The sequence below is a fragment of the Macadamia integrifolia genome, chromosome 11 (assembly GCF_013358625.1).
Source record: "Macadamia integrifolia cultivar HAES 741 chromosome 11, SCU_Mint_v3, whole genome shotgun sequence".
Taxonomy (NCBI): Eukaryota; Viridiplantae; Streptophyta; class Magnoliopsida; order Proteales; family Proteaceae; genus Macadamia; species Macadamia integrifolia.
In genome coordinates, this window is record NC_056567.1 from 27,334,439 (window position 1) to 27,346,375 (window position 11,937).

The following is an 11,937-nucleotide window of genomic DNA, read 5'->3' on the forward strand; positions in this document are numbered from 1 at the left end:
GAAGCATGTATGCAAGCCTGAACATGACTGATCTACTACCTCGGCCTCCAATAGGCCGTTCTATCTCCTCGGCCTCCATCATGCCATGCTACCACCTCGGCCTCCATCAGGCCGAGCTACCACCTCCGCATGAATCAGGCCGAGCTACCACCTCCGCATGAATCAGGCCAAGCTACCACCTCGGCCTCCATTAGGTTGTGCTGCCCCCTCGGCCTCCATCACCCGTGCTGCTACCTCGGCCTCCATCAGGCCGTGCTATCACCTCGGCCTCCATCGTGCCGTGCTGCCACCTCGGCTCGATGTTAATAACAAGGTTTCCAGAAACGTCTTTCGTCCACCCCTACATTCAAGGAACGTAATCCCTACTCCGGAGGACAGGACTCTATCCACTACAAGTCATCATAGACATCACACGGTTGGCCTTTTCGAGTTAAGAGGGGTGGAATATTCCCAGAATCACAGAGCCACTCCCCTTAAGGACTCCACGCCTAAACAGGACTCTTCACAATCGTCTCCCACTTGCCCTCCATCAGCAGCCTATAAATACCAAGGTAAGCCTCCATCCGAGAGGATTGATTACTCACTTCTCTTACTAGAAAAGCTTTATTGAGTATCTGTTGTGGAAAGATCTGACTTAGGTATAGGAGAGTCCCCCGTCAGGTCATCTCGGCTCTCCCCTGTCATCTCTTATGTGCAGGTCGGCCAAAGCACCAGGAACTGCAGTTAAGATCGTCCGGTCAATTTTTTCACATCAGATTGGTGCCGTTTGTGGGAATTTGTTACAAAAAGTCACCTTGGGCCAATGCAATTAAGGAGTGAGAAGGTCGTTTCTTCAACGACAACACGAGCAAGATCTACTCGCGAAGTACCACTTTGACGTCCCCATTCACCACCAATGGCAGAGCAGGAAAACGTCCCAGTATAGACCCCTCCACAAGGACCCCAGCAAACCAGGCCCGATGCGTAAGTTACCCAGGGAGAGGGGGACCAGCGCGAGCTGAACCCTCAGCTATCCCGCCATGTCCCATCATCCTGGGTAACTCACCCAAACATGGAAGAGCAGATGCAGAGCTTGCAGTTGCAGGTATTAGCAACAAATGCATTGGTGAGGGATTTCATACGTCAGTTCGGCTTGGCACTTCCAGTGCCACGCACTAGTTCAACTCAGCCGCCTAAGCCTGTTCCAAGCAGACATCCCAACGATGAATCTCCTGACAACAGCGTCACCCCTCAATCAACAGCAAGATGGGGGTCGGCCAGAACTTTGCGCATTGTTCATTCGGTACCACCGCGCTCTCTTACTGAGGGGGGCAGGTGAGGTCTCATCCCTGCCCAGATCGGGAGAGCCCATCGTTCCAAACATCATCGGAGCCAAGAGACACATGATACTCATAGATCCCCACCTCGGGTAGGAAGACACCAACTGTCACCTCAAAGACTTAGTAGAGGTGTGCATCCACACAGAGAAGAACGTGAAAACTACCAGAGGCCAGCTCGACAAGATCGACCCCACTTGGGTCTGGGCTCGCCCATCAGGCCGACCAGAGGTGCACCATGGTAAGGTCACCAAGGCTGAGGAAGAAGCCCCAGAAGAGGCGAAGGGGCACGCCAATCCCCGGATGGCCAAGCCGAGGAGAGAAGAGATGACATAGAGCGCCGCATCCAACGAATCACTAAGTGAATAGAGGGAATGCAGAGGCAGGGGCACCCGACCGACATGACTGTAACCCCGGCCCATAATGCACTGTATGATGAACTGAATGATGCCGAGCTGCCCTCAAATTTCATGATACCTATCTTCAAGGGATATGATGGCACCATAGATCCCTATGATCATCTGCTGTACTACAACTGGGCCATGGCAGTTCATGGTAGGTCAGATGCCGTTCTCTGTCGAGCTTTCGTAGCCTCATTAAAAGGAGCTGCACTGGTGTGGATGTCGAACTTACGGCCATGGTCCATCTGCAGCTATGAAGAGCTGACAAGAGCGTTCCTCACACGTTCCAAGCAAGTATGAAGCAGAAGCAAACTACACAAAACGTGATGAACATGAGTCAGGGAGCGAGGGAGACTATAAGGGAGTTCCTTGCCCGATTCACCAAGGCAACACTGGAGGTAAAAAACCTACCGGAAGGAGTGGCGTATAGCACGTTGTGCAACGGGGTAATACACCCTGATCTGGTTCAGTCCCTGGCCCTCGACTTACCGAAAATGATGCCCAAACTATTGAGACTGTGCAATCAATACGCCAACATGGAGGAAGTTCTGGCCGCCCGAGGAATAGCTGACAGGGGTGATCAGGCGGAGAAGGAGAAGAAAAGGGCTCTGAGACCTAGGGATAACTCTCATGAGCCGAAGAAAAATAGAACATATCGGCCTCTTGACACAGCTGAACCTGAACGATATGAACTTGATCTTTCTTGAACAAACCTGCTCTTAGAGATCCAAAATCAGAAGTACTTTCGCTGGCCTAGGCCAATGGTAGGTAAACCAGAAGAGAGGAACCCCAATCGGTATTACCGATACCACCGAGACCATGGACATGACACTGAAGACTGTAAGTCTCTGAAAAGGGAAATTGATGAGCTCATCAAGGCCGGATACCTCAACCAGTATTTGAAGCAAAAATATGGTGGGAACTGGCCCGAGCCGAGGAGAGATGATGCCCAGCTGAGTCGAGGTATGGCTGGGTCATCCAAGGACCCAGCCATGGACCGAGCTGACACATACGTCAACCAGCCTATGGATCCGTCCATCCTAACAATCATGGGCAGACCCACGGTAGAATTAGTCTGAAAAGCCAAAGCACACGCACAGTTCGTATGCATCACGGAACAACCTATCAAAGCCTTAAAACAGATCCACCCATTACTTTCTCTGACAAAGATCTGGAAGAGTTGAACTGGCCTCACAACGACGCTATCGTGATTCAATTAGTGGTGGCCAACCACCCCTTTCACAGGGTCCTAGTGGACACCGGAGCCTTCGTTGACCTCATGTCATACGAAGCCTTTATAAAACTGGGGCTTGGCACAGGGGCCTTAAAACCAGCCCCAGGACCCTTGTATGGATTCTCAGGTATGCCAGCTGAGCTAAAGGGAGTTATTGACCTGCCTGTAACCATTGAACAGTGAGCTCAGACAGCCACAACCATGGTCTCTTTCATGGTCGCCAAGATCACCTCACCCTACAATGCAATCCTTGGCCGACCTAGTCTCAATGGTCTTGGGGCGATTGTGTCCACTAGGCACATGAAGGTCAAATTCCCAACCAGCAATGGAGTCAGAGAATGCAAGTCCAGCCAAAAGGAATCCCGGGAATGCTATGCCAACTTCATAAAATTTGTCAAAAAACCATGCTCGGGCCTAGCATGTATGGTAGAAGTTGTTGATTGCCGAGATGATAGCCTCCTCACCTGAGCAGAGCCAGTGGAACAGCTGCTTACCATCCCAATCGCTGAGGTTGAGCCGTCCAGAATAGTTCAACTCAGAGCGTTGCTGAGCTCCCAATGCTGTAAAGAAATCTTGAACTTCCTCAGCGAGAACTCCGATATTTTTGCGTGGAAAGCTTTTGATATGCCAGGCATCTCCAGGACAGTAATCGAGCACAGTATAGACGTTAACCCTAGCTTCAGGCCTATCCAGCAGAAGCGCAGGAACTTCGCGACTGAGAGGAATACTATCATCAATGAGGAGGTTGATAACTCCTAGCCGCGGGGTTTGTGAGGGAAGTAAAGTACTCGACCTGGTTAGCCAATGTGGTCATAGTTCCGAAGTCCAACAGGAAGTGGAGGATATGCATAGACTACTCCGACCTGAACAAGGCTTGTCCCAAAGACGGCTAACCTTTGCCCCGGATTGACTCAATCATAGACTCGATTGTAGGCCATGAGATGCTGACCTTCATGGATGCATATTCCGGCTACAACTAGATAAAGATGAAGCTGGAAGATGAGGAGAAAACTGCTTTCCTCACCACTCAGGGCAACTATTGCTACACTGCAATGCCTTTTGACCTAAAGAATGCTGGAGCCACTTACCAGAGGATGGTGAATATGATGTTTCGAAGCCAGATCGGGAGAAATATGGAAGTTTACATTGATGATATGCTGGACAAGAGCACGAAGAGACACTACGCGAAGTCCACGAAGGGATTTGTGGGGGACACATCGGGGGTAGAGCACTGGCCTACAAGGTACTATGCCAAGGATTCTACTAGCCAAACATGCAAAGAGATGCAATGAAGTTCGTACGGTAGTGCTTCAAGTGTCAGGTACATGCCCAATACCACACGTCCCGACTACAGAACTTAGTTCAGTGATCTTCCCAATCCCGTTCTCAATGTGGGGAGTGGATATTCTAGAACAGTTCAAGAAGGGAAAAGGGGGAGTTCAATTCTTGATTGTCGCTATTGACTACTTCACTAAATGGGTGGAAGCACGTCCCCTGGCCAGAATCACTGAGCAGGCAGTAGAGAAGTTCGTTAGGGACGACGTTATATTCCGCTATGGTGTCCCAAAGGTGTTGGTCATGGATAATGGTCGACAATTAGATAATTGAAAATTCAAGCTCTTCTGCAGTAACTTTAATATTGATTTCTGAAACACCATTGTAGCTCATCCGCAATCGAACGATCAAGCAAAAAAGCCAACCATATATTTCTAGATGAAATAAAAAAGAGGTTGGACTGGGAGAAGAAGAACTGGGCAGATCAACTACTCAGTGTACTTTGGGCTTATCGCACTTCAGCTCAGACCCCCACAGGAGAGACACCATTTTGGTTGGCATACGGGACTAAAGCGTTAACCCCTATGGAGGTAACCCAAGCCTCATTTCGATCAGCAGTGTTCGAAGCCTCACAGAACAAAGCCGGGCTCCAAGCAAACACTGACTTTATAGACGAAGTTCGGGAGGAAGCACTTGATCAAAATGAAACCTACAAGCAGAAAGTCTGACAGTATCACAATCGAAGGGTCAAGCCACGGGGATTTATAGTTGGGGACTTGGTCCTCAGGAAAGCAGCAGCGGTGGACCCAAGAAGTGAAGGCAAGCTCAGCACGAATTGGGAAGGCCCTTACATAGTCTCCAAAGTGGTGCGCCCCGGCACATACCACTTGAACACTCAGGGGGTACAGCTATACCAAGGGCATGGAATGTTGAAAATCTCAAAAATTTTTACCAGTAGACAGTTTTTTTAGTAGATTGCATTGAAATCCCATCGATTGGGTGTTAGTCTTGAAGATTTTATACTATTAGCACCTTAGCAGTTATTCAATTTTTATCACGGAGCAGATTAGATTCTATTTTGAAGCAATGTATTTGTCCCAAGTGCATACCACACATCAATATACTATGAAGCTTCTCTCAAATATCTGACCCTTCGAAGATTAAGTACAACTCGGCAACATCTAAGACTGAGCTCAAGCTCAGCACCACAAGACCAGACCCAAGTTTGGTGACTCAAAGACCTTAACCAATAAGGCACAAAGACCAGGCCCCAGCTCGGCAGTAACTAAGATCGAGCTCAAGCTCGACACCACAAGACCAGACCCAAGTTTGGTGACTCAAAGACCTTAACTAGAAAGGCACAAAGACTGGGCCCCAGCTCGGTAAGCTCGGCACCGCAAGACCAAACACTAGTTTGGTGACTCAAAGACCTTAACCAGCAAGGCATAAAGACCTGGCCCCAGCCCGGCAGCAACTAAGACTTAGCTTAAGCTCGCCACCACAAGACCAGACCCTAGTTTGGCGACTCAAAGACCTTAACCAGTAAGGCATAAAGACCGGGCCCTAGCTCGGTAGCAACTAAGACTGAGCTCAAGCTCGGCACCTCAAGACTAGACCCTAGTTTGGCGACTCAAAGACCTTAACCAGTAAGGCACAAAGACCGGGCCTTAGCTCGGCAGCAATTAAGATCGAGCTCAAGCTCGGTAATATAAGACCAGAACCTAGTTTGGCAACTCAAAGCCCTTACGAACAAAGGCATGCAAGTCCAAGCCCAGACTCGGCACCTCAAGCCCTTACGCCCTAAGGCATTCAAGCCAGAGCCCCGGCTCGGCACCTCAAGCCCTTACGTATTAAGGCATTCAAGACCGAGCATGGCCCAGCACCTTAAGATCTTAGGTTATAAAGCATACAAGCCCCAGCCCTGACTCGGCATCACAAAAGACCTTAACGTAAGGTAAATCAAAAGATTGAGCCCTAGCCTGGCACTGCTATTGTCACACCCCGTTCACACCGAACCGGGCCAGTGATCGGGTTAACACCGGTTAACCCAAACCTGCCAGGATCAACAGATACAATATTCCACCACAGCATACACACAACTAATAAAAGCTCATCAGATCAACGAAAGACTTGGTTTACTTGTGAATAATCCCCTAATACTTGATACCCGAATTGTGATACAATAGTTATATACATGTGGGCCCGAAGGCATGATATTTACACAATAAAAGTACAATTCACATATCAAGTACATAAAAGGAAATCGTCAAAATCAAAGTATACAGCTCAACTCGGAATCAGAACATAGAGCTCAGCTCGGTATTAAATGTGGAGCACAGCTCGGCATCAGAACTGCGGTCCCACAGCACAACTCTCGCACGAGCAATCAGTGTCGTGCCTTAACTCCTCAGGGGCCCACCAGTCCTCTTCAGGAAACTCAATCGTGGGACCCGTCTCGTGCTCATCTAGTGGATGACCTGCAAAATCATCTAAAAGAGGTGCACACGTGGGATGAGCTCACTAGCTCAGTCTTTGGTTTAGTGCTAAGATGGACCACACAGCAGTCCGCACAACAATCACGACCATATGCACTATATGCTATGCAAATACATTTTAAATCACATCCACCTAAGTAACATTACTAAGTCTTTGGTTTAGTGCTACTACAACCACAGTGCACGTATGCTCCGGGTACGAACTGTGAACTCCATCCTGCGATACGCCCATAGGGCTGTCGAAGAAGGCCCACCGTGAGTACTCGGAAAAGTAAAAATATGCCGACCACCAGATCTCAACAGAAAAGTAAATAACTGAAATTAAAGGTGTTGACTCTAGCAATTTAAAAGCAGTACGATTGACCCTCTTGAATATACCACCGGGGTTGCCGACTGTCCGAATGACCCACCGGGCGTTATGTCTAACCGCCACAGTGACCCGACAACCGCGACCACTGCTTCCCCCCAAATGGTAACCTAACACCTTAACCCCTGTTGGGAAGGGTCGTAGCACGGGAATGTGAAAATCCTAAACCGCATGTTCCTATATAACAATAGTACGATTGTATAGTGCCACTGCGTCCCATACCACGGGCCACCAATGCACTCGTTTCCAAGCCGACTATGGCATCTAGTCTATTAATGCATCATGCACAATGATGTCAACATTCATCACAGAGGCATATTATCACTTGGCAATTAGAAAATAAACACAACACTCATGCATAACAATGTGAGGATGACTAATCTACATAGCATTTTCATGATGACATGACATGACTAGATATGATTAAATGAATGCCAAACAATGCCTTGAAACAAGACCAAACATCCTCTCCCCACTTACCTGTAGTGTACCAGGATTCTCGCTCGGTACGGGTGAGATCCGGTGCGGGAAGCGTAGGATTTGGTGAACCTAACATGAGTGAGCGGGGTTAGTATTTCACCATTTCAGAATTAATATTTACATGATCCAATGACAAGATCATGTTTAGAATCCTAAAAGAATGTCACACGTCCGATTCGGGTCCAATCGGATGCAAAAATCACATTCGGAGCCTCTCGGGTGGGTCAGACAGCCCACCTGTCTGACCCACCGGTCTGGATCGACGGGTAGGTCAGCCCACCGGTTGGCCCACCTGTCTGGCCCGTCAGTTGGGCCAGAGGGTCTGCTAAGACTGGCGGGCAGGGTGGCCCATCGATTGGCCCGCCGATTGTGCCCGAGGGCCCTGCCCTCTCAGGCGGGTGCCCACAGGCGGGCCAGATGGCCCACCAGTCTGGCCCACCGGTCTTGACGGGAAACCTGCTGTTTCTTCCCAACTTCTCCCAATATTTGGGGATTCAAATGGGGCTTTTCCAAACCCATTCTTCACACCTTCAAGGTCTTATAGGATGGTTCTAACCTAGATCTAGGTTAGATTTAAGGAATGGGAAGCCATCTTACCTTCTTTGCTCAATAACACCTTCAAACCCCAAAAATCACTTCAAATCCACAATACTTCTCCAACCTTGTAAATACTTCTTCAAATCCTTCAAGATCAACACATAAATCATCTATTAAACCTTAGATTCATCATTTCAAGGGGGATTTACAAGATCTCAAGAAACCCTCCCCAAATCAAGGGTTTTACTTGGGTATGGTGAAGGTTTAAGGAACCCAAACTTTTCTCACCTCTAAATGTAGATCTAGTGTTGAAGATCACTCTTTCGACGTCGGAATGGGAAGATCAAGCCTCGGCGCCGCTGAATTCCATCTCTTCTTCCTCTTCCTTCTCTTTTCTCTCTCCTCTTTACTCTTCTCACCAACGTACGAGTGTCATAAATGAGAAAAGAAAAGAAAAGTATAAATGCTATATATACTTCTTAATTAACTAAGTAATTCACATAGGTGGGTCACTCAGGTGGGTGGATGCGCCCACCTGCCCACCCACCTGAGGACCAAAACTTAGGATTTTAACAGAATTCAGCCCTCGGCGTGAATCTCACGCTTGGCATATGATGTAATATACGTATGCACCTTAATATAAGGCTACATACCTGCTTATCCGTACATGGCCTTATGATAGGTGCATGTACACGGCTTGGGTATTCTCGTCTCTTCTGGCACTGGCTCAGACTTGTCGGGGCAACCGGTGTTTAAGGTCACTCTTGCCATTATAGTCCATAAGGAACCCGCTCTAATTCTCTCCGGTTCGGGTCCTGCATGGTTAAACCAGGTCAACCGTGTAATCAGACTGGGTTTAAGAAGTAGGGTATTACACCAATTCTCTTCCTTCGTCATCTGTCACCCTAATCAGATTTTGAACACACATCACATTAGCTCGATGAGCCGATAACTAATTCATGCCCAATATAACATCAAATTTCTGCATATTGAACTTAATGAGTTGTGCATCAAAGTTCTTCCCACTAATTTCCACTGGGCATGGCCCATACACCTCCTTCAACTGTGTAACTTTACCAATAGGCATACTAACAATCATTCCATGATCTAGGATCCTGGGTGGCATCCCAAGTTTCTCGGTAAATCTCTTAGATACGAATGAATGTGTAGCTCCTGAATCGAATAAAACATAGGCTGGTATGCCCGATATAGATAGGACACCTAGTGTAACAATGCATATAATTTCAGCAGATCATCAATATTTAACATAAGAAAATTCTTAAATTTAAAATGTACCTGCTACCACTTCTGTGTTGGCCTCAGCTTCCTCAGCTGATAGGGCATACATCCTTCCCTGCGGTTGATTTTCCCAAGTTAAGGGAGTTCGGTACGCCGAGGGCTGACTGGAGGGCAAGGCTGGTCTGACCCGATAGTCTTTTGTATAGTGCCCATAGGAATGGCAGTTAAAGCAATGGATTTGAGATGTCGAAACTAGGGTGGGGCCCCTCTACACTTGACCCATTGAAAATGGAGGTCGGGGCGACGTTGGAACTGTAGGTACTGCACTAGTGTTTGGGCAGAAGGATGTAGAGCCTAAACCACCAGCCGGTTGAGGAGGGTAGCCGGATGGCCTATAAGGCTACTTATAAATAGGCCCAGAACTGTACGACTCGCGGTATGCCTTGGAGGAGTTTCCCATATCTGGAAATGGATTTGTTCTCTTCCACAGTCCATGTGTGAGGGATTGTTCTCCCTTCTGCTTATCCTCCATGGTCTTGGCCTTTTGCACAATCTGGCCATAGTCGGTTAAATCTAAGACTTCAAGTACAGACCCAATGGATGCCTTTAGGCCCTTTAGAAATCTCGCAGCCTTCTCTTCAGCTATCCTCATATGCCTAGGGGCAAAATGGAACAAGCTCTCAAACTGCTGTTGGTACTCAAGGATAGTCCTACCTCCTTGAGTTAAGGCCATAATTTCAGTCTCCTTGCAGTCTCTGAAGCTGCGTGGGTAATGATTGTCCAAGAACAATTCCTTGAACTGTTCCCAGGTGGGTTCTGGATGGGCGGCCAACAATATGGGCTTAGAGGCTTGCCACCAAGAGTTGGCCTCCTTCTTGAGTTGCAACCCCACACAAATGAGTTTCTGTGCATCTGTGCACTCAATCACCTCAAATATTTTCTCTAGCTCCTGGATCCACTGGTCCGGCTCCAGAGGATCACTCCCCACCTTGGAGAATACAGGTGGCAAGTTCCTCTTGAATGACTCCACTACCTTTGACGTATTATTCATCGGTGGGTAATTGGGAGCATAAGCCGGATAGTAAGAGTATGGAGGGGGCACCCCATACAGAGGAATACTGAACGGTGGGATTGGAGGTGTACCTCCCACTTGTGGCCCCGTTCCAGACCCTACAGGCGGGTTCTGTGGAGTAAGTATCCAGGGAGGTTGACCTGATTGGGAAAGGTCCAATTGTTGCTGAATAGCAGTCATAAATGCTTGCTGTTGCTGAAGCATTTGTTGCTGGAAAGCCTATTGTGACTGCTGAATTATGGTAGCAACATCCCCCAGAGTAATAACCGGTGGAGGGTCCAGAAGTATAGTCATAGGTGGGTCCCCATGTGCCCCACCCTGACCAAGGGTCTCTGGAGGTGGTGGAAGTGAGGTTTGCCCCACAGAGCGGGACCTCCTGGGATTCGGTGGTCGACCGACCGGACGAGGACCACACGGGGTACCTCGAGCATTGCTACCGGATCTAGTACGTACCATCGTATCCCTGTACCTGGAACATATCATACATCACATTGGTTAAACACCATAGAATTTATATCGACACATAATTATATGCCAACACGCAGGGTATTATAGTGTATGATAGTTTGTAACTAACCGCAACTTGATTCCAAAAATACAGGGTTAGTGCTTCAACAAGTATGTCAATGGTCGCACTTGACCATAACATATTATGATAAGAATAATAACTATAATCATAATAATTATATTAATAATAATAATAATAATAATAATAATAAATCCTATTTTTCAAGTTTTCTCTCAATCGGCCGGTGACACCGGCAGTCAGGTTGGCCCGTCGGTCCAAATCTTTAACCAGCGGGTTGACACCGACGGGCAGGATGGCCCGTCGATCGACCCGCCGGTCCTACCCGAGCAAAAATCTCAATTAGGGCACTTAAGCCCTGTTCTTCCTTATTTCTTTCATTTTCCTCTCTCTCTCTCTCTCTCTCTCTCTCTCAGGCGATTTTGGAGAGCTTTTTTACGCTTCCACTCGCGATCTCACTCAACGATCCGGCACTTTTGGGAAGATTCAACTCCTCTACTCACAAGTAAGTTTCTTCCTCCTTTTCTTCTCAGAATGTACTTGGGGGGTAGAACTCATATGTAGACTTTAATCTAGGTTCTTTTCCCATGTTTCCTTCCATAGAACAGTGTTTCCATGTGAATGTGATGTTTCTCTTGTGATTTATTTCTAGTTCTAGGATTTACTTCTCCATTTTTGAGAGAAAACCCCAACCTTGCCCTAGTTTTCTCAAATTTGGGGATTTCTTCAATTCCTGCTCTTTTTCTCCAATTAGTAACTCAAATGAAATGCATTATGTTTGATTTGTACTTAACATGCTGTAGAGATCATACAAAGTTCCTTATGTTTGAAATCCCATGTCTTCCCATGACAATCCATCTTTTGTGTTGGGTTTGCTTTGATTGTCTTTACACCCTTTCATATTTGTGGATCTCAATAGCACATTAGCATATGTTTTTGCATGTTCTTGATTGTAGAATAATGGCATTTCATCCATGAGCATGTAAACTTCATGC

At 47.4% G+C, this 11,937-nt stretch overlaps 1 protein-coding gene across 1 annotated transcript; it reads left to right on the plus strand.

Moving 5' to 3' along the window:
• Positions 1-4,045: 4,045 nt before the first annotated feature.
• On the plus strand, positions 4,046-4,954 carry LOC122093035. Its single transcript, XM_042663302.1, has 2 exons — positions 4,046-4,194; positions 4,615-4,954. The coding sequence occupies exons 1-2, from the start codon at positions 4,046-4,048 to the stop codon at positions 4,952-4,954; spliced, it is 489 nt and encodes a 162-aa protein (XP_042519236.1).
• Positions 4,955-11,937: the final 6,983 nt, after the last annotated feature.

What these genes read in the sequence shown, in the direction of transcription:
- LOC122093035 (XM_042663302.1), top strand. Translation starts at nt 4,046, where the DNA reads ATGGTGAATATGATGTTTCGAAGCCAGATCGGGAGAAATATGGAAGTT. An exon ending in GTAGAGCACTGGCCTACAAG is followed by an intron (nt 4,195 to 4,614) that starts GTACTATGCCAA and finishes ACACCATTGTAG; the next exon opens with CTCATCCGCAATCGAACGAT.